At 42.2% G+C, this 23594-nt stretch overlaps 2 protein-coding genes across 3 annotated transcripts in view; one reads left to right on the plus strand and one right to left on the minus strand.

Annotated features, from left to right (window-relative positions):
• Nucleotides 1-3802: 3802 nt before the first annotated feature.
• On the plus strand, nucleotides 3803-14638 carry LOC308371275 (cadherin-related family member 4-like; the record flags this gene model as incomplete). Its single annotated transcript, XM_080846120.1, has 17 exons — nucleotides 3803-3916; nucleotides 4371-4524; nucleotides 7096-7166; nucleotides 7296-7399; nucleotides 7565-7701; nucleotides 7800-7980; nucleotides 8873-9023; nucleotides 9149-9245; nucleotides 9637-9843; nucleotides 10089-10228; nucleotides 10545-10686; nucleotides 11012-11217; nucleotides 11582-11715; nucleotides 13915-13975; nucleotides 14218-14274; nucleotides 14358-14385; nucleotides 14580-14638. 17 exons carry the CDS (start codon nucleotides 3803-3805, stop codon nucleotides 14636-14638), a joined length of 2043 nt encoding a protein of 680 aa, XP_080702246.1.
• Nucleotides 14639-15825: 1187 nt separating this feature from the next.
• LOC308371592 (guanine nucleotide-binding protein G(i) subunit alpha-2-like) overlaps nucleotides 15826-23594 on the minus strand; it is a 46087-nt gene continuing 38318 nt past the window's right edge. For both annotated transcript variants that reach the window (XM_080846556.1, XM_080846555.1), the window contains exons 6-10: nucleotides 21254-21382; nucleotides 18256-18385; nucleotides 17683-17836; nucleotides 16576-16793; nucleotides 15826-16183 (exon numbers count right to left, since the gene is read on the minus strand). In XM_080846556.1, coding sequence (XP_080702682.1) covers nucleotides 16603-16793; nucleotides 17683-17836; nucleotides 18256-18385; nucleotides 21254-21382 — 604 coding nt within the window. In that variant the 3' untranslated portion in view covers nucleotides 15826-16183; nucleotides 16576-16602. The remainder of the gene's footprint in view (nucleotides 16184-16575; nucleotides 16794-17682; nucleotides 17837-18255; nucleotides 18386-21253; nucleotides 21383-23594) is intronic.

Below are 23594 nucleotides of genomic sequence, written 5' to 3' on the forward strand. Positions count from 1 at the left end.
CTTGGTCACCAGGTTTACACACATCTCAGGAGGGATTTTGGCCCACTCCTCTTTGCAGATCCTCTCCAAATCCTTAAGGTTGTGTTTTCAATGGGAGGGAATGAGGTTCAGGCCCAATATTCAACGTTACATGGCCCCATCCATAGTCCCCTTGATGTGGTGGAGTCGTCCTGTACCCTTGGCAGAGAAACATCCCCAAAGCATAATGTTTCCACCTCCATGCTTGACTGTGGGTATGGTGTTCTTGGGTTCATATTCAGCATTCTTCCCCCTTTCAAACAAGGCAAGTCGAGTTGATGCCAAAGAGCTTGATTTTGGTCTCATCTGACCACATCCTGTCTCCCAATCCTCCTTAGAATCATTCAAGTGTGCATTGGCAAACTTCAGAAGGCCCTGTACATGTACTTCCTTGAGCAGGGGGACCTTGCAAGTGCTGCAGTACTTCAAAGAATTACGGCGTAGTGTGTTGCCAATGGTTTTCTTGGTGACTGTGGTCCCAGCTGCCTTGAGATCATTCACAAGCTCCCCCTGTTCTGGGGTTATTCTGCACCTTTCGGATGATCACTGATACTGCACGAGGGGATATCTTGCATGGAACCCCAGACCTAGAGCGATTGACAGTTGTTCCATTTACGAATAATCGCACCAATAGTTGTCTGCTTCTCACCAAGCTGCTTGCCAATGGTTTTGTAGCCCATTCCAGCCTTGTGCAGGTCTACAGTCTTATCTCTGACGTCCTTGGACAACTCTTTGGTCTTGCCCATGGTGGTGAGGTTGAAGGTGTGAAGTATGATTCTTTGGATAGGTATCTTTTATAAACGTCACCAGTTGAGATCAGGTGTACCTTATTAGACCTAATGAGGACTAATCTGTGTGCTTCTTGGGCACATAACTGGTCATTGGGAGCCAGAATTCTTGCTGTTTGCTTGGGGGTTCAAATACTTATTTTCTGCATCAAATGCAAATAAAGTCATAAATGTTATAAAATGCAGTTTTCTGGATTTTCTTTTGTTGATATTCTGTTTCTCACTGTTAAAATACACTTACCATTACAATTCTAGATCACACATTTCTTTGCGAAATCAGTAGGGGTTCAAATACTTATTTCCCCCACTGTATGTGTTTGAATGCTTGAATGGTTACATGTATGTTACATGTATGGTTACATATATGTTACATGTATGTTATGTGTTTTCTACTTGAATGGCTACATGTATGTTATGTGTATGTTACATGTATGGTTTCATATATGTTACATGTATGTTATATGTATGTTACATCTATGGTTAAAAGTTTGAGTGTACTTTATGTGTATGTTACGTGTATGGGTACGCGCATGTTACATGTCTGGTTACATGTATGTAATGCGTCTGCTAGTTGAATGGCTACGTGTACATGGTGTGTGATGGGATAAGAGGGGAGAGAGGGAAGAGAGACAGAGACAACAGTGATTTAGGCTATTAAGTCTTACTTGTCCCATAACTGGTAATATGCAATGCATCAGCACACCCACACTTGGGTATCAAAGCGGTTGTAACAATCAGCTCAGCTCAGTTCAGCTCCTTTATCACCACAGAGATGTTTCTCAGTGGCATATAAGGTAGCTCTCATGATCAATCAACACGGCACATAAAGCTATAAAACAAGACCAGACAGAGACTGTGACGTCACTGAGGGCTAAAGAGTATTTTAGCAGCTTATCATAGGCTCCTAGGCAACGATGACCACAGACTTCACCACAAATGAACGTTGAGGAGTAGCTCAGATGAGAAACTGAAGGCTCCTTACAGCCGAGGCCAGAGGTGCAAATTGAGTGAAAATGGCCTCTGTTTCTCTCCTTGCCGCCTTGCTCTTTGCCAGCTTATTCCAAAATATTGGTAAGATATCTGTAGTAATTTTTAATGTGTGACAGTTTCCTATTTTGTGTGAATTGTTCAGATTTCTATGTGAACCTAAATGTAGGTATGAAAATATAGCCAGATTTGAAATGTGACTTTTTGAGTTGTTTTCCTCTGCATAGTGATTTGGTGTCTATATCAGGCACTTAAGTTTGAGAGAACAATAACGCTCTCCAAGCACTGGGGCTGTATAACCCTAGACTACAGTGTTTACTACAGATTACATGACTTCAAATGACAGATGAAATGACTGATTACACTTCTTCACTGTACAGTGACATATTTTCTATATTTTGTATTGCGAGTGCCGTATCAAGAAATGTTATATACAACAAACATAGGTTTTCCATAAAAATGTTGTTGTTTTATTGTCCAATCTTTTATAGTCATTCAATGTTATGTATACCTGCATGCATAGACATGCTTGGCACGAACGCTAGCCTAACTAAATTCAGAATATAATATCTGCCTGTTTTATTGTTTTGAACTTTGTTTACAGAGACAACAACAACATTTCCAGTCGCACCAACAACTCTAGGTAATCAATTAATGCTATTCTGATTGGCTATGAACCATTCCATAATATGCTTTGAAGCCGTCAGGATGAGTCTTTATAATTCATGAAGTGTAAACAAAACATGTTGACTCATTAAAGTTTGAAACAGATTTCCACTACAACACAGATAATTAAATGATACCCTTTTGCACACAAACGCTGTCATATTTAATACACCAGTCCTCATGACCTCTGGAATATTTACCATCAGTGCTCTTTTTCTGCTGTTGGGATGAAATGAGGACCTCAAACACATATTTTATAAAGAAATCAATGTATGCATTTAGTGAAGAAATTAGTAATATCCTTTTTCATGCGTATCTTATTAACATTAACACAAGTCACAACAGAAAATAAAGGTAATTCTTTTATGTATGCTTGTAGAGCGCTGTCAGATTAGTGGACCTGTATTGTATTGTTATTTCAGTAACAACAATGTTACAGAGAGAGAATGACTATGCTTCATACCTTTATATTTGTTTGTGTATGCCAATCTTCATGCGGTGTTCAGTATCTGAGACATCTGCAGTGACAACAGCAGTGACAACCACAGCGTCTACAGACACCCCGTCTACTCCTGCTCTGACAACTCCCAGCCCAGGTGCCAAGAAAATAGAAGTGTGATCTGTTTTTGCAAGAGAGATGAATTAAGCAGCACAGATGCATTGAGTATAGAGAGAGAGATGTGTTTTTTTTTACGTCATGTTTTACACTCCTTCATCAGCCTTCCCTCACACATCACCTGCCAATGTCTGATTCTGCTGGGAACCTCTTCTGCAGTGTTGTTTTGGAGAGTTGTGAAATGGCTTTGCGCACTGACTTCATATATAATAAATAGACTTTAGAATGAAAGAGCTTACATAATAATGACAAAATGTATTCTGTCAGTGTTTGTGCCATTCGGGGATAACCCCACAAGCACAATGCATTACCAATTCACTGACAGGAAAAGTTTATACCTACCACTGCCTGTGCTGAAAGCTGTGTTTATACCTACCACTGCCCTTGCTGAAAGCTGTGTTTATACCTACCACTGCCTGTGCTAAAAGCTGTGTTTATACCTACCACTGCCCTTGCTGAAAGCTGTGTTTATACCTACCACTGCCTCTGCTGAAAGCTGTGTTTATACCTACCACTGCCCTTGCTGAAAGCTGTGTTTATACCTACCACTGCCTCTGCTGAAAGCTGTGTTTATACCTACCACTGCCTTTGCTGAAAGCTGTGTTTATGTCTACCACTGCCTTTGCTGAAAGCTGAGTTTTCTTTCCCAGAGTTTATTAACCTTCCTGACGTTCTGGAAGTCCCAGAGAGCACCCGGCCTAGGAAAGTGATCTTAGAGTTCCAGATCATGAGTGGCAATCCTGACCCTAAAGTCCAGATCATCTCCATCACTCCAGATGACCCTGTGCTTGAGGATCCCATCATTAACCCAACAAACGATACTAATGTCTTCAATGTCCAGGTGAGATTATGTGGAATATACAGTACTAAAAGTTGCAGTCAGTGCCAGTTATTATCCAATGGACTCAACTCATAATCTAGTGTCATTGAGCAGTGCCAGTGATGAATATTTAAGTACACTGAGCAAGTGGAGTCTGATTCAAAGTATGTAGTCAAACTATCTTAAAAATTACAAGTATGTAGTCAAACTATCTTAAAAATTACAAGCAGCCTATACAAATGGGTTGGTAAATGTACATAAATGTTTAGGGTTGTAAATTTAAGTCATAATAAGGTTACTATAGGATAGATACAACAAGCTGGTAATGTAAATGACTGCAGGTAATACAACACAAAAAAAAGCAATTCATGCATAGTATAGTTCAATACAAATGATTTATTAAAATGCAAACAATTCACTAAAAGTCTTTGTACTTCTATATTTGCTATATATTTGCTGTATTGTGTTCCCCTAGATTGTTCTGAATGGCTCCCTGGATTATGAGACTGCAAACCTCCTGACGGTGCGTCTGGGCATCGTCACACCCTCTGGTGTTGTGGAGCAGACCTTCAGCCTTAGCGTCAGTGACACCAACGAGCCCCCTCAGTGTGAGGCCCAGTTCCAACTAGGTGAGGGCTTTTCTCCTCAGTTAGCAACCTGACAGCTGATTTACACCATGACTGCCTTTAAAGGTCCCCCTGACTCAGATTTATGAGCAGTCGTGACCTGGACTGGGCTGAGCTTCCTATGATGTGGACGTGGCCCTGATGTGGCACCCATGTCTGTTGCAGAATCAGTCTTCATCCTGGAATTTAAGTGTCTCAAAGGTGGCAGGCAGCCATCACTTTCAATAAGGCTGTCAAGGTTGATATATTTATGTGCTAAAATGTGTCACTGGAAGTGAGATTGACAGAGCTGCCAACATTTTGGCGTAGCAGATACGATTTCCAGACCCCAATTACGCTGCTACGCTTGACTTGAATACCCTACGCATTTCCCAACAAATAGATATCATTATTCTAGCAGGCATTCACGTGCATGGGTTGACATCCAACCAGTCCTAAAGCTCAGATATAACCCGTATTATGAATCGTCCCTTGCGCCGGCAACGCGCCAATCGAATTGGCCGTACTTTATTTTTATTTTTTTACATGCCGTTACCAATGTTGACCAGCGACTAGCGGTGAGGTTCGTGGCTGCTGAGGCACCGACTCTTTCAGTGTCAGATTTACAAATATGAACCCAATAGAGTAGCTTAAATCACCATTCAATTGGCAGCTTGCACATTGACAACTGGTTGTTTTTCATATTTCATATCAGCATTCTTTACACACAAATTGGGTAAGGTACAAACAGTTGGCAGTTGCTAGCTTGTGATGAACTCGTGTTAATATCTGGATATATGAACTCGTGAATATGTACGGTTTCATACGAAGTTGCACAGGCAGTTCCCATTATAATTGTATATAGTTCAATCGAGGAGACCATAACATCAGCTAGATAACTAGCTATCATTTCATGCAAATTGAACTCTTCCATTTAAATCGTTGAAGGTAATTAAAAGTGTCCTTAGCTAGCTAGTAAACTAGCATAGCAACTATTTAACCGTAACAACCAGGATACAACTTCAGCTGGAAAGTTTAATTCCTCAAAATCAGCTCACCAATGAAAAGCAGTATTGGGTTCAAAGTGATCACAAACACTTGTATGATGTTAAATGGCTTTACATAGATATTAAACAATCCTCAGATAAATAATGTGAAATCAACGGAGCAAGGGCTTACTCTGATAACGATGTAATGTTAGCTAATGACCGTGAGAAGCTCCCCCTTGCGTCTTCGCTGTTCGTCCAAAGCCAAATATATTCTTGGGGTTCCAAATAGCAATTTGGCTTTGAATGTGAGTAGTCGATCGAGCTATCTTCTGTCCCGTATTTTGAAACAAACTTTTAGCTCCAGCATTGGTCTCCCACCTTTATTTATCACTTCACATTTCGATTGAAATTCGCGTTTTCAAGCTCCCGCACGCCCCCTTCATTGAGGCAGAGATACTGCTTTTTCACTGCGGTTTTATGTCAGATCAGCAAGTCTTAATAGCTTCTACACAGACGTGAAATACATTAACTATTATATGAAATGAGACGCAGCTCGTCGCTGCCTAACCTCGCATGTCTCCTCTCTGTTTCACCAGGGCATGCGCAAATTCAGCGATTTTGATTATAAAAATGCTTTAAATAGTTCGAATCCTACAGATATTACATAGCACAGATCAGTAGATAAACATTAATATTTTTTTTATGTTGACTAATGTTCAGTGCTCAGTGACCATGGGTATCCTAATAAAACACTTTTTTGTGTATGTCTTTGTATAATTGTGTGCAACAGTACAGGGAAAAGAGGAAATTATAAACTCAAAATACTGCAGTTATTTTGCAGAAAAACATGTCCTAATATGACCTAGATTGCATCTGAGAGCACGTGAACTTTCTGGCTTTTGGGGGCCTCGGCGGCCCCCAGACCCCCCCGCCTAAAAAAAAAATCGCCTCGCTCCGCTCCGCTTGCTACTACTTTATGAAACACAATGTTGGCAGCTCTGGATTGATGGCTATAAATCTTTATGTAGGTGCTGTTGTTCAGGTTCCAGAGGACAGCCCAGCCCCTGTGAGACTGTACACCGTTCTGGCGAAGGAACCAGACTGTAACGACACCATAACGGCACGTAGCACTGGCCGGCTTTCATGATTCATGACAGATATGTCTTAGACGAGGAATGGCATCACAGTCCATGGTATCACACTGAACACTTGGGTAGATTAAAGCTGCCATGGTGGAAATATCTAGGTGTTAGGAAGTACCACTCACTTATTGACTCTCTGTCTCACACACACACACACACACTCAGTCAGCCAGTCAGTTAATCAATACATTTATCAACCAATCAATCAATCAGTCAACGAATTTCACATTCAATTACATGAATCTATCAAACTAGCACATACAGACAAACACTAAAGTTTCTTTTTTAGTTCTGTGTATTTAGTGTGCATATCTTGTGGTGGTGATCCACTCGGTCTGCCTTAACTGTAGTAGGCCTACTTATTTTCCCCATTCCTCTTGGTTGAGCAGGTTTTCATAGTTATTTGTCATTCTGGTCCATGTTTCAGTTTTCCATCTATAAGGTGCAACCAGTTTCCTCTTCAGGACAGTTTCACATCGATGAGAAGGGCAGCATCACATCCATTCAGACTTTCGATTACCAGGAAGAACCGAGAGTAAGTGACACTATATGGACGGGGGACGGGGGCGGTGGGTTTAGAGCATTACACAGAAGCCATCTTACCTTTGTGTCTTTGCCACGGTATCCAGATCATTAAATACATTTCCCCTTTTTTTTACTGCAGCAGTTTACCCTTTCAGTGGTTGTGAGAGACAGACAGGGGAACAACTGCACTGGATCTGTCCTCATCAAGGTCCTGAAAGTTTACTCTGAGCCCCTGGGTTTTCTGTGAGTTGAGTGATCGATCGGATAAATATGTCATGGGCTGACATTTAGTTTTTATATTGATTCGGACTCTGTGCAGTGCATAGGTCCAGGCACATTGTTCTGCTTTACCTCAAACAGTTCCTGTCAAATATACATAAGTTGGTTGATCATGGACCTCTTCTGCAGTCTACCCTCACAGAATGTCACCATCTTGGAGAATGAAGGCAGTGAGGACATTGTTACCATGGTTACAGCTGACCCTAATGTCACAGATGTGCGCTATACTTTCATAAAGCCATACCCAGCTTTCAAAATTGGCCAAGGTAATGAATGTAATTTATGTCTGTGCAAATGATACTATGCATATTTACACTACATGTTTATACAATACATATTACTAAACTAACCGGCTTTGCTGTAGAGGACGGCATCATCAAAACCAACTATAATCTGGACCTTGAGTCAGACCGGACCCTGGAGAAGAATCTTCTATTGGTGCGGGCATTCAGCATGTCAGAGGACCGCAGTGGAACCGCCACAGTCACGGTCTACGTGCAGGACGTCAACGAACACGCGCCTCTCTGCGACCCCCCTGTGATTGTGTGAGTGTGGTTCTTCCTACCTCTCCAAGGCTGCCATCTGTCTGTGCCTTTGTAAAGGAAACCATTCTTCTGTGAAACCCCATAGGAAAGTTTATTTTTAAAGAACCTTTTTAGTTACAAAGAGTTCTGAAAGGTTCTAATAGGGGACATTAGTTACGCCAGAAAGCTCTATGCATTCTTTATGTGTAGCCCTTTTCTGCCAGATGTGGTTCCTTGCCATAAAGGGCTCTTTGTCATACGGTTATAATCCAGAGTTTATTAAGAGGTTTTCTGTATGGACAAGAAAGAGTCTTTGTTACAAATGCTATTACAGACTCTGACTATGTAGGTGCACTTTAAATGTGCCACTGAGAGATATGGAATTAGGCCATTAGGGGGCAGTGTAACATTTGGTAGCCTACTGGTCCTCGATGGTCCACAGCAGGTGGTGTAGCTTGGAGAGGTTGATCTTGCTGTCCTATGGATTCATTTGAATCAGATACAGAATTTCTGTCCTTTGATTAAATACATTCTCTTAGTTCCAACATGTGATTTAGTTTAAGGCCCGAGTGTAGTTTAGTGAAAATATGTCACAATCATCGTTCAATCAGGCTTTCATTTCACCCGGCTCTCTCAAGTAGCCTACCTCCATTAAAGAATCTTTCAGATCTGTTGCATATTTTATTAGATAATATGACACTTGATCAAACCTGTTACCTTTGACCAAAAACACACCAGGCATTCAGGCTAGACTTGAATATTGCGACAGCTGTTAACTGGAAGAAATTTACATCCAAAAGTCCTTTAAAGGGGAGAAAGCTAGTCTATGACCTGCTGCATTGTAGCCAAGAAAGCGTATAGGGCTGTATTTAATACTTTGGTGTTCACGCATTGTATTTACAATGTCCTGAAGTTTAACTGTTCCTGAAACTACCGAAGTTGGAGGAAATCTGGGCCAAGTCCGTTGCTTTGACGTGGACGTCAGTAACCAGAACGTGACGCTCACACTCGTAGAGAACAGCCTCTCACTCTCCAAGTTCCGCCTTCAAGATGGCCAGCTACAGGTTGTCATGACACACACGACACAACCCTTGACGTGAGCATGTGACTCATGCCTTTGGACGTGTAATCTATTTTCTTCAGAGTCTGCCCCTCACATCAAGTCGTGTCCATGCTTGTTTGTTTGCAGGTGAATAACAGCCTGGACTATGATGTTGCAGATGTCACACATTTCCAGTATGAAGCCACCATCCTGGCCACAGACTCTGGGACTCCTCCCCTTACAAGTCTGTTGTCTGCTTTAGTTCTCCATTGTGATACAGTAGTAGAAGAGTGTAGAAATTGTACAAATATCTGATGATAAAAAGATCAAACTCAAAACACAAGCTAATGCCCAGTTGATGAAGAAAGAATCCATTTTGTAGGTGCATGCATTCCTGATACACAAACATATAATATAATATACTGTATATTAACAGACATATAATATAATATATATTTACAGACATATAATATAATATATATTTACAGACATATAATATAATATATATTAACAGAAATAATTGAATTGGCAGATGATGGCTCAGTTGGATTACACCAGATCAGGCAGAACTGGATCTGTGGTATAGCTGACAGCCAGAGTTAGCCCTCATTAGGATTGGCACACTTGTGTTTCAGCTGAAGTCCGTGTCCTCATCACGGTGACCCCTGTGAATGAGTTCGACCCCGGTTTTCTGGGGCCCCTGGTGATTGGTGTCCGTGAGGACACGAGGAAAGGGTCGGTGATCGCGTCCCTCAGCGCAGTGGACCGCGACTGGCCCTTTAACGCTGTCCGTTACTCCATCCTGGAGGGTGATGGACAGTTCTCACTTGACCCCATTGGAGGTACATGTGTGAAGATCTATGACAAGGATAGTTTGTCTTCTTTTCAGCTTGACCCCTCAAGTTCAAGGTTGAACTGTTTCACTAAGAATCATGATTTTGTTGCAAAGCATCTGATCCTGAACATTAATAATTGTCGAAATGCCTGCATCCATTTCAACACAGACACACTTTAAAAACATATGTATGCTGTATTAATTTCAAGAATGTGTTTCTAAAATGACCTAATGTGTCATCCTTGTGTGCAGGGCAGCTCTACCTGGGGGTTGATTTGGACTTTGAGGTCCAGCAGCAGTACGAGCTGAAGGTGAAGGCTGTGGACTTTGACCAGGATGTGGACAAAACCAAGCAGCGCACAGGCATAGCAGAAATCACTATTCAAGTGGAGGTACAGGACACACACACACACACACACACACACACACACACACGCATACACGCATACACACATCTGCCATATTTTTATTGTCTAACTATAATAATGTCTTTCTGAAAAGAAATCAACATTTATGTTCACTTTAATGCATATTCTGCAAGGCCATAGATGTGAAAAAAAGACGCAGAAAGATGCAATAAGAAAAAAGGAACATATATTGCATTGTATTTTTTTCATTGTATTCATTGCTTTTATTGTATTTTTAAATAATGCCTCCATAATTACATTACTATAAACTACATATTGCAGCTTTAATGTTTCCCATCAGAATTTGAATGACAATGCACCAGTGTGTGACCCAGTGTCCTACGAGTCCACCATATTCTCCACGCTGGCCTCAAACAAACCCATCCTCATGCTCACCTGCACAGACCAGGACCGCGACCTCCTCACGGCCACCATCACCAGTGGTAGGCCCCCACGGCATGGCTATGAGTGCTTCTCTCACATCAGCACCAACACAAAGACAAACTACAGCATTAAACTTGTAACTACCTTGTCATGGTCTTAAGGTTAAGGTTAAGAGCAGGTATAGTAGGCATCCTTTCCAAGTGCTTCTTAGAAAATGAATCTCTGTCTTGTTATTAGCTGTCTGCTCTGCCAGCTCAGATACAGCAGCCCATTCCACAATACCCACTTCTATACTCACCCTAGGAACAATCATTTTACATTCCAGCTGACTAAAATGCAGATTTGTGTGTGTGTGTGTGTGTGTGTGTGTCCATATCTAAAAAGGTGCTGCAGTGGATCGGTTCCAGATGACAGGCTTGACCCTGTTCTCCAGGAATATCTTCTCTTTTGTGCCAGACGGAGTATATGACGACACCGATTATGAGATCACCATCTCAGTGTCTGATGGCAAATACAGCACCAGCGTGGTGGCGTACATATACATCATTCCCTGGACCACCACCAAACCCACAACCACTACCACAACCACCGTTAGCATCTCTTATTTATAGAAGCACTTTACTTAACAGTACTTAAATGTAGTTGTTTTAATGAACTGAAGCACTGCATATCACTTAATGTTTATGCTAATGGTTGATTTAACAAATATAAATAAGTGAATAAGTTAAGTAATCGTTAATGTGAATTATAATTCATTACTTGACAGAAGCAAGTTGTTTACATCAGCATTTAATATAGCTTTGGTTTATTGATACTGAATAACAAATGAAACCATCAACTACAGTAATGACAGCAACCAATTACCATGGGAGCTGACCCAGACCCAGAGATTTTCTTTGGACACACACTCACAAATTAACCTTAATATACCCAATGGAAGTGTCTCTTTTCCAGACGAAGAATCCCGAAGTGGTGACGGTGATTAACGAGTTCTGGGACCCAGAACCGTGGTTTGTGGCGGCTCTTACCGTCACCGGTGCCTTACTGCTCTTCCTCCTGACTCTTCCTCTGTGGTTAAAGCTCTTCCGGTACACAAACACCAACAAAACAAACATGCTAAACATTGCCAAGCTTTTCATTAACATTACATGACCAACACTGGTTACAGTGCTTCCAATTCTGAACTGCTACAAACAGCATCATGATATAACCCCCTGGTGACAACAATGGTAAACAAACCTGCATTATTGCCTGTTTATAGCCTACATGGCCCTCCCATCAGGTCCTTGAAATGTCAGACAATAGCACTTTGAAATGGGTTGCGTTGACTTGCGAAGGCAGAATAACAGCTTGAGCATAATCACTTTCACTGTCGAATCAGGGTCAGCCTTGCATTTTTCATAATCATAACATGCGGCGGACATTAAAGTTACATGACATGATTGTTTAATATTACTGAGAGCACCAGAAAGCAGCAGGGGAGAGACAGAGGCACATCTTTGAAAATGTGTTTGTTATGACAGCTGACTTTGTTTGTTGACATTACCAGTGGTACAGTGTGTAGGACACAGAAACTGACTGAGCAGCCCAGAAAAGAAAGGTGAGTTTCAAGCCCTGAAGTGTACTTGTCGAAACTAGCAACTGAACTCCTGTGTCAGAGGCCGGTTTACTTGAAAATACAGCAGTGTTCTGAAATTGATGTGTGAAAGGCAACAGAAGTTGAACTGCATTTAAACAATCATGGCCTCTAATAAGGGTTCTAATTCCAACGATCGGCACATAGAAATATGTTCAAACCTGATCGGATTTACATGCATCTGCACACAATAGATATATATATATTTTTAGCTGACATCATTGGAAAACATATATATTTTTCAGTCAATCATTCATATTAACCATCATGAAAGCACTGACACCTCAGCAGCCTACGGACTGAATAAACTACAACACTGAATGAGTGAAGTGACTCCAAACATCTTGCTGTCTAATTGGAACAAAACATAATGCTGCTGTGTGACATTTAAGCAGTATAGCACGAGTGGGAGTGGGGTAGGTAAGGGATAATCCCACGGGTGGTGTTCGGCCGTAGCCACCGAGGCCGAGTGGCGTAGGCAACAACACACGTGGGATTATCCCTTACATACCCCACTCCCACAAGTGCTAGATTGCTTTTATAAAACAATTCTGCAGTCAACATATTAACATTTCAACACAAAGTTATTGATTAAAAATGGTTTGTTTTTCCGCAAAAAAAAATAGTTCCATTGCCAACGTCTTGGTTTGGAATTATAAGAACTATGTATTAAGGGTTATCATCAATGCGCTATAGAAAATTTCATCGCGAAGTGATTTATTATAAGTAGTGCTGTTAAACGATTAAAATATTTAATCACGATTAATCGCATTTTTGTCATAGTTAACTCAAAATTAATCGCGATTAGTCGTAAATTTATTAATCGCAAATTTTGATCTATTCTAAATGTCCCTTCAATCATTTTTTTTAATGCTCTTATCAACATGGAAAAGTGGAATGGCCTGCTTTATGCAATGTTTTGTTTTATTGAAAACAACATTGCCAAACAGGGCAGTACAAAATAAAATTATAAAATGCACATTTCAGATAAACAAGGACTGTAGTGCAGTTAAACCATGGCTTAATATTTTCTTTTTTTCAAGTTTGCTGTGAACATAGAAGTCAGGCCTCTTATTTCAAAAACAATTAACCGTAACAGTTAGGGTACCAATAAAAGGTAAGCCTACTACCATTCACTCAAATGTAACTTTAGCCTACTACACAGTTTGGGAGAGCAAAAAGAACGTTAATCTAAAAAAAATAATAATTTTTTTATTTTTTTAAGTTTATTTTTTAAAAAAATTTATAACGCGTTAATCGCGCGATAAAAACATTAACGGCGTTAAAATGGGCTTCCGTTAACGCCGTTAATAACGCGTTAAACTGACAGCCCTAATTATTAGCTGTGAAAAGTCCGCGTTGGGTTGTTCTAGGATAATCCATGGCGTGGAACGTCTCTCGTCCAATCAGAAACAGCTAAATAATGTGATAGAACCCGAATTGTTTTATAATGTTACATAGCGTCATAGTTACTTCATCAGGTGCTTCCATAGAGGCTAATTAAGGCCAATTTCATCAGATGTCTAATCAATCCATCAAAATAAAAGTCTTTAGATGAGGTGAATGAGGTCTGACCCATTGGAGTGGCTCTTAGTTGACTGTAACTATAGATTGTGTCTACCCTCTAAACTCTACTCTTTAGCCCTGACAGGGTCGGGACAGAGGAGCAAGATGGTCCAGACAAACAGACTTCTTCCCGCTCTTCTGACCAGGTAGAGTGTGATGCAACGTAGAGCTCAATAATGCGGAGACATTTTCCAAGGAAGTTGTTGGAGTGGGATCTGGTGGCCCTCTAATGACTTCAAGTTTAAAACTGTTATTTCTAGCTGAGTGCATGTAGGCAATGTTTATGCACCCGTTTCTACATACCACTAAAAGAACACTAGGCTAATGTATATTAATAATATTGTGTTGTTATTGCTCTGTTATTTCTGTTGTATTATTGTTCAAACAGGCTTCACTAGATGGCACCATAAGCCTTTCCAAAGTCAGCATTCAAGAAGATATAATGGTATGTTTCTTCAAAATTAGAGGTAATTTCTTCAGCTGAAAACACAGAGGAAAGGTTCATGTTGTGTGTATGTTCATTTTCAGAGGTTTGATGGAAAGGCGCAAGATCCAGGTGAGTGCTGTACAGGTGTTAAAAAGACTTGCCAGCGATGGTCTCTTAAACTTCCTTTGGTATTCAGAAAATCTTACGATTATGAATTCATGTAATTTTTTAAAGGTTTGTACCTTGATTGATTTTGAATATGTTCAATTCAATATATTTACAGTAAAAACACAACCAACCTGTCATGTATGTGTGCTTTTAAGTTTCAGGGCGAAGTTATCTGTTCAACTCTGCAACTGGAGAACGCCGTTGGCTGGAGTGAGAGAGAGATGGAGAGAAACAGACAGAGAAAGAACGGGAACCATCCATTCATTCTCTCAATCTAGAACTGGCCATGCCTTTCTGTGCCTCTGAACTCCAGAATGTGTTTTACAAAATCAATGTAGCAAATGCTAATCCAGCAGAAACATAAAGCAACCAATGTTAACATTTAAAGTGATGAGTGACGTGTGATGAAAATGACAACACAGAAATTGCATAATGGTGATTATAATCCACTGATGGCTAAATCTGATTTAATTCCAAGGTAATTGACCAGATTTCATAGTTTATAGAAATGTGATGAGAAAGAATGAAGGAAAAAAATTAAAGGAAAGCTTAAGGCAATATTCATTTAACTGTAGCGTTTCATGATTACTAAAGAAGACTCCAAGATCATTAACATCATCATCTGGTGGAAGGACTTTTATTTAAATTAAATCATTATACAGGACTTTCAAAGCATTTTGAAATGAATCTTTACCAAAAAAAACAAAGCTACCCTTTTTTTCTCTCGATTAGAATGTTTGTTGTTAATCACTATTTTCCTTACACATGTGCAGACCAAAAAGAGCAAGCGTCCAGAGGAACAGTAGGTCAGAGTCAGACAACACGAATGAGATCACCTCTACAAGTCCATTGTAAACTCAAGGCACAAACATTACGCAAAGGATGTGGAATAAGGACAATAATTATTATCATATAATAAAAAAAAAACAATAGATTGTTAGATACTTTCAGGTCACACTTTAAATGTCCGTTAGAAATGTAGCACGTTTCCCCATGGTGTGAAACTTTTTTGTTTTGTTTTTTGTGTTTTTTGTTTTTTATTGTTTTTATTTTTCTCTTTTTTGTGTGCATTTTTTTCACTTTTTATTTTTTTTTGTCAAAGGAATTTTATGCTATTTTGTGCAGATTATTCAGCTAATACATTGGCTATCAGTCATGCAGGACAATATGCAGCTTGACTACGAATGCGGACGTCATGTAAACATTATAAAAAAGCTTTTTTTACTTTTTCCATCATTCTCCCTATCCATGCTGGCGGTCCTTTAAAAAAAAAAGAAAAAAAAAAAAAAAAAAAAAAAGCTTTTACGCAATTAAAAGTTTAATAAAATTTGCACATCAGATTTAAAACAAGTAAAATGAATGTATTTATATATATATATATATATATATATAAAAAAAGCTTTATGCTGCCTCTCTAATAACCGACAACAGGAAAACCCAGAAAACAAAACAAAACAAACAAACAAACAAACAAAAAACACAATTGTTGATTTGTGGTCAAAGCCCAAGGAGTTAAAAGGAGAAATATGGAACCATCTGTGTTTTGAAACTTAAATATCAAGGTGAGCTGGGGCAGGTTTGGAGCGGGAGAAGAAGAGGACGGGGCAGCCAAAGGATGCCGCCTGGCCGGACCCCACGGTGGCGCAGTCTCATGTTGTCTTTACAAAAAGCAGAACTGAAGCAGGAATCAGGGGTTGGCCAGTGCACTTGGTCAAGACGAGTCCCCCCCTCCTCACCAAGCTGGTCATCAGAGAGTAATCTAGGAAGAGACGCCAAGAGAGACACAGACAGAATGGTTACATCATTGCAAGCTAGTACTATTTACTTTGATCTGTTTAGGTTTTCTACTCTTCTTTATCGATCGGACAGTGGAGAGTAGATAGGAAGCACGTGGGAGAGAGATGGAGATTTGATGGATGGATTTGACTACGTCCATCCTTGAGTGCTGATTCACCATTGAAGATTCAATTTATCATTATAAATACTATGATAATATTTTGCTCCAATAATTAATCCATACACTTGTGATCATCTTTTTATACACAAATAGATCTTAACAGTAATTAACACAACTAAAAATGTTCCATCTCATATTGTGCCACCTAGTGGCAGCGAGGACTGTACACTTCGACACGGAAGTGCGGGCCTCACCTAGGCTCCTCCCCCAGCAGGCTTGCTTTAGAAGAGACCGCAGTCCTTCAGGTTGTTCTTGATGATGACGTCAGTGACTGCATCGAATACGAACTGCACGTTCTTTGTGTCTGTGGCGCAGGTGAAGTGGGAGTAAATCTCTTTAGTATCCTTCTTCTTGTTGAGGTCCTCGAACTTTGTCCGGATATATTCTGACGCGTCGTCATATTTGTCGGGCCCTGCAAGGTGGAGATAGTTGGTTTGGTGACACACGGGGTTGGAAAGATTACTTTTGAGATGTCATATGTTACAGATCACTAGTTACCCTGTTAAAATAATAATAAGTTATGTAACTATTTGAATCACTTCAAAAAAGTAATGTAACTTCGGTCATTATTGATATTGTATAATTACTGATTATTCTGATTACTTTTTGATTGGCAGGTGAGATGTTGGTGCAAATTCAAAGAAGAAAACCAATCAAAAACAACACTCAAATTTTTAACGCATACTGCCCAATAAATGTAACCTGTCTTGAAATCGAAAAAAATGCAAATCAACAGAAAGAATGTTTTTCATATAAGCTATAAAACTTTTTACCAAATAGAATATATTAAGATGTAACCCCTTTGTAATCACCAACATTTTGATTAGTAACTGTAATCTAATTACATACAGTATTTCTTCTCAGTAACTGTAACAGATAACAATAAAATGTTATTTGTAATTGAATTACGTAACTAGTTACTCCCCAACCCTGGTGACACAAACATGTAGTTATTCTACAAACAGTCTCATCAGAAGCAGGAAATGTCAGTCGCAGGGATGGCTTACACTCAGATTGTAGTCTTGGGCCTCGGACTTCATAGTCTACCACGTGTCTACTCCAGTGACCCTTAATGTCGCACCTACTTCCATTATCAACAGGTTATGCGCCTCAAAACACCAGGAGACACATTACTTGGACTAACATTCCCAACACAAGTGCCACACTGGAAGTAGATTTGCCAGACCAATGGTCCTGCAGTGTGTCATCCTTTCCCGACCTCTTAGTCATTGGAGCACTGGCAGAGGAAGACTCAGTGTCAGCAGAAGTGATGCTAATAGTCTGGGCTGAGAGAGTCTTACCGGTGTACTCGGGGAAGCAGAGGTTGAGGGGGCTCTTCTCGATCTTGTTTTCAAACAGGTCCTTCTTGTTGAGGAAGAGGATAATGGAGGTCTCTGTGAACCACTTGTTGTTGCAGATGCTGTCGAAGAGCTTCATGCTCTCGTGCATGCGGTTCTAGGACAAACAAAAAAAAAAACACAAGAATAGATATATTGATGTTGGGGAAGAAAAATAAATTATATTTTCTTTGCAGCAACTCAAATTCCTTGGAGAGCACAATTGACATTTACTTCTATTTCACTTCAATGATTTCCCCAACCATTTACAGCACAGTAAAGGCGCATGCACCATTTCATTCATTTAATTTCACCGACATGGCCAAGTAGAATTCCCATTGACAATTGCTGGGACCCATTTATTGTAAACACTACAACTCTGAACGTATTACCTGGCTGTAACTAGCTTCACACTCTACCCTCTCACATAAGCAGGCATCTCTGTGTGTTTACACTCTACCCTCTCACATAAGCAGGCATCTCTGTGTGTTTACACTTTGAGGAGATGAACAAGAAGCGGGAAGGAAGAGCCCTCACCATCTCCTCATCCTCAGCCAGCACCAGGTCGTAGGCGCTCATGGCCACGCAGAAGATGATGGCGGTCACGCCCTCGAAGCAGTGGATCCACTTTTTTCTCTCCGATCTCTGGCCACCTACATCAAACATCCTACAGGAGGGAAGGCAATCCTACAGTGAACAGTTTTTCTCTCCAACGATCTGCATGTAACTGGTCCCCAAACGTCACCGCTAAATCCAGAAGAAAAGGCCTGAGGCTTAGATGAAAGCAATGGAAACTCATCAGGTGGTCAGTCACACAAAGTGACTCTTCAATGTCACACGTTTTTTGCAAATGTTTTCTGCACTTGTGGCTCATGGGCAGTGAACCTATGATGATGGCTTTGTTACTTGTTACTATGGCGATGACTTTATTACTTGTTAATGTAAAACTAATACACCACACACACGATGAAGGATCTTTTTATGTGACCGCGCGAGTGTTGAAGAGTAGTCTGAAATGGCAGTTCTGCACAGCGTGCTATGGTTGTTTGTCATGTTTGTCCTCTCTTTTGTGCTGGAGGGTTTTCCAGTGATAAACACCTGATCTCTATGGAAGTGCTCCTCAAACAAGCAAAGTCACAGCTAATGCCAGAGGACAAGGGTGAGGCATGAAAAACATGGAAAGGCATGGAGACCAGCGAGGAGGGGTGTGTGTGTGTGTGTGTGTGTGGGGGGGGGGGGGGGGGGGGGGGCGTAATGCTTCACTGTGCTGTTCACACTCATCTGAAGATTTCATAGTGTGTCACAGATAGTAAAAGCTTGTTAGGAAAGACACAGAAGGAGAGAGAGAGAGAAAGCGAGAGAGGTGAGAAAAGGGACCAAGAGAGAGATAAAGGGAGAGAGAGAGAGAGAGAGAAAAGGGAGAAAGGGGGAAGGGCAGAGTAAAAAGAGAGGGAATAGACAGAAAGAGAGCAGTGGAGGGAGGGGAAAATAGCATCAGTGTCTAAAGACTGCAGAGGGGTTAGCTGCTGCTAAATGAAGGAGAGCACTGAAGAGGACTGAAGCACAGAGGTGGCAGCTCACACTCATTACTCACTAGGGATATTGGAAGGTAATACATCAGCTGCTATTTTCACATGGAAGGGCAGGTGGTAATGGTCAGCCAATGTGATATAAGACTGGGGAATGGGTTAGGGGCTAGAGAAGCAGTAAGCAGGGGAAGCAGTACGCCATCAGAGTGAAGAGGCGCTGTGGGCAGGTCAGGGGGGGGGGGGGGTGTGTGTGTGTGTGTGTGTGTGTGAGAGACAGTGTGCTGGTTTGGCCCATGAGGCATCTGTTCCCCTCAGTGGCAGGGGCATCAAAAGCGTGGGCACACAGACATGAAAAGAGATGACGTCTCTCTCTCATCCCCCCCACACACAGAGATTAGGAAGACTGTGGGGTGTGGGGTGCAAAGGGCATCAGAGTCATGGACGGCCTCCCACTCTGCCCACTTCTACACACACATACACACACAAGCACAGCAGCACAGAGACATACACAAACAAAGACACAGCCACACACAGACGCACACAAACAAAGACCCACAGCAACACAGAGACACACACAAACAAAGACACACAGATGACCCCGCACACCCTGGGAGACACACCGTGGTAAAAACACGGATCAGTGCGTAAACAGACCCTGTAAGTTCTGTGGCATTTGTTGGCAATTTCCATCTGGCACTGTTGCCATGGTTATGGCCAGATTGAGAATGCGGCAGATAGGAAATAGAGGGGAGGTGTGTAGAGGGTGAGCACTGCTATGGGGCCTGTATCTCAGTTCAAGTATGCAGTCTACAGTGGAGAGACTTGCTGACTCATGGAGGAAGGTTGCAAATGAAGATGAGGCACTATGTGTATGAGTGTGTGTGTGTGTCTCTATGGTGTGTGTGTGTGTGTATGTTTAGATGTGTAACTAGGCTGTCTGAGCAAATACTTGTTTGTACGTAAATGCTCACACATACACAGACACAGACACACACAGACACACAGACACACACACACATAGACCTTTAAGGAAAACTAATGAAAGTGTTGTCAGGTCCTGATTGGCAGCCCATGCTCCATTTGATCTGGGCTTCCAAAGGTTCCACACTGACATTTCTGTGGCGCCTCCTCTGTAGCCAATAATTAAAAAAGTCAACGGCTCCTAGGTCTGCTCTAATCTGGGAGAAATGGGGACAGGAGGCTCTGGGGCCCCTGGCACAGTCATCAGAGGCCTCCAGAGATGCGAGGGCTCGCTGGCCTTTGGTGTAGCAGGGCTTTGGTATCTGCTCCACACAGACCATCTGCACCGACCTTCTCCAGTCAATCACATGTTTCTCTGTACCCTAATCAGGCCTCTCGCTCTTTTTCCTCTCACAGACACACACACAGACACCCAAACACACACACACACACACACACACACTAATGCACAGGCATTCACACACTTCCTTTAGAGTATTGCTCAATTCAGGCTTCTATAGAGAGAGAAGTAAAGCAGGAAGTAAAAGTTTTCTTTGTCTTGGCAAATCTCAAAACACATAGACCCCCCAACCTCCTTCCTCTGGCCAACTTGACACTGAGAGGTCAAAAGCAAAGAGCCCCAGGCCTGTAGTAGGAAATTACTTAAGTGGATGTACAAGAAGAACTTTAACTTATCGATATAGAACTTATCCATCGTATCCTCTGGCGCGTGCGCGCACACACACACACACACACACACACACACACACACACACACACACAGACAGAGAGAGACAGCGACAGAGACACAGACAGAGAGACAGAGAGACAGAGAGAGAGAGACAGACAGACAGACAGACAGACAGACAGACAGACAGACAGACAGACAGAGAAAGAGAGAGAGAGACAGACAAACAGAGAGAGAGAGAGAGAGAGAGAGAGAGACACACAGACAGACAGACACAGACAGTCAGACAGAGAGACAGAGAGAGCGAGAGAGAGTAGTGGAGTGGAGTGGAGTGAAGTGAAGTGGAGGAATGACTTACTTGAAGTGCAGGTCCTTGAAGGTGAAGTGGGTCTCCACTATGCCGGTGGTCTTCACCCTGGTGCGCAGGACGTCCTGCTGTGTAGGAATGTAGTCTGACTTGGCTATCCTCTCAATGTCGTTCAGGTAACTACGAAACACACACACACACACACACACACACACACACACACACACACACACACACACACACACACACACACACACACAAACACACATTACAAAAAGCAGCAATAAGAGAGCAACTTTAAATCTTCAAACAAGAGTTCTGGTTAGTAAGGCTGCTCAAGGCGTTTCTGTGCATACACACACACACACACACACACACACACACACACACACACACACACACACACACAATGAGTGGTAATAACAATCCTCCGACATAACGATGAGGCATGAAAGTAAACTTTCTTTAACACTGCAGTTATATTTATCCTGCCCTTTAGACGGTCTAACTCTAGACCTGCAGAGTTTGAGTGGAGCAGAGTGGAGTGGATGAGGACGCGGCACACCTCCTATCTCCTTCCTTCCATTTGCCCTGGGAGCTCCCCCCCCCCTCCCTCTGCCTCATTTCCACAGGAGAAGAGATCCACAGCTGACTGCTGAGCAAATCTGAGTCGGGTCTGAGCCAGAACTGAGCCAGATTTACAGAAGAGTCGGCAGAAAAGACTGGGGGAAGACTGGGGTGAGTCTCGCGCTGCCACGAGGCTGTCTAGTGGGTCAGGGCTCAATCAGTGTCAGCTGGCGATGTATCCGGCCAGATAAAAAGCTCACCCCTGTAGTCAACCCGCTCCCTTTCTCCCCCCTCCCTCTCACACTCACACACTCACTCTCTCACACACACTCACTCTCTCTCTCTCTCTCTCTCTCTCTCTCTCCCCGTCTTCCTCTCTCTCTCTCTCTCACACACACACACACACACTATTTCTCTCTCTCTCTCCACGTGTTGATGGTATGGACTATATCGCAAGGAATGCATCCAATTCCTGCTGTTTATGGGAGAAACAATTGTGTTAGTGGCGGCCCGGACAGGGTCCTGGCTCGAGCCCTGCGTTGCTGATCCAATTATACATTGTTACGGTCAGATTCCTACTCTGTGCGGGCAGGCGCAGGGTAATTGAATGATTCTGAGTTCCCTTAATGCATGGAAATGTTGCTCATTTGAAGATATGCTCACATCCAGCCAACCCACCCACCCCCCCCCCCCCCCCCCCCCCCCCCGCCTAACTGGTCACACGCTCGGAATAAATAGGCACTTTCTTCTCTTGTGTGTCGGGGCCTGAGGCGGCTGTCACTTCCAGCCTTCTGGGGCCCCATTAAATGATCTGTGTGTAAACAAGACCGTGGCTGTGCAGTCTGGAGGAGCTGCCCGCCTCAGCCACAACTTCATCCAGTCGCCGCACAGGCTGAGAGTACAGAAGGCTGGACACAGACAACTGGACTCAGAGGCTGGACACAGACAACTGGACTCAGAGGCTGGACACAGACAACTGGACTCAGAGGCTGGACACAGACAAGCAGACCTAAGCATTCACCACATATCTTCACCTCACTTCTCTTTCTAAGCTATAGGCCAGACATGATGCTGCCATTTAGAAATGAATGACTGGATGGATGGACAGATGAATGAACGAGTGGTTGAATGAAGAACAATGAACAGTATTGTATAACCCACATATCTGAAGTCTCTGGTCCCAAGACCCGGTGCAGATCCACAAACTCTTATTAGAAGACAAGGTGCAGGCCAATAACCTGTAGGAGACTGTGCATACACAGGCACGCTGGGCCATGAACGATCTTCCCAGGAAACCCCTTCAAATGCTGAAAGTGCTGACATGGAGTGTGGTGTTTCTATGATGTCATCAATAATGGACAAAGAGGGGATGAGTCTAGATGTTGGTTGGTGAGCAAAGGGGAATGCACGTTTTCCACCGTCACTCACAGAACAAGCAGTGCTCCTCCAAAACACAACAAAGTGATGAGCATCTGGCTACTGAAAAGCCGTACGCCAATTTAGCTTCCACCGGAAAACGGTAATCCCAGACACACACACACACACACAGCACTGTGAAGCTTAGCGGGCTTTTGTTGTTTTTTGATTTACCAAAGTGTTTGACATGCAGTTTGAGTTAGGACTTTCATTCAGGAGCTCTGAGACTTCATCAAATCTTTTGAATGAAAAAAAATCCCACTTTTTTGCTTACTGGTGCTCTGCCGGCTCCCTCATGGAACCGTCAAAGGCTTAGGTCATTAATTAACATGACAGGTCTTGAGGAGCACTCCAGAAAAACAAAGAAGGCTGTGTGCAGAGGAGCAAGGGGCAGCAGCACTGTTGACGA

This window comes from Sprattus sprattus (genome assembly GCF_963457725.1).
Source record: "Sprattus sprattus genome assembly, chromosome: 10".
NCBI classification, from domain to species: domain Eukaryota; kingdom Metazoa; phylum Chordata; class Actinopteri; order Clupeiformes; family Clupeidae; genus Sprattus; species Sprattus sprattus.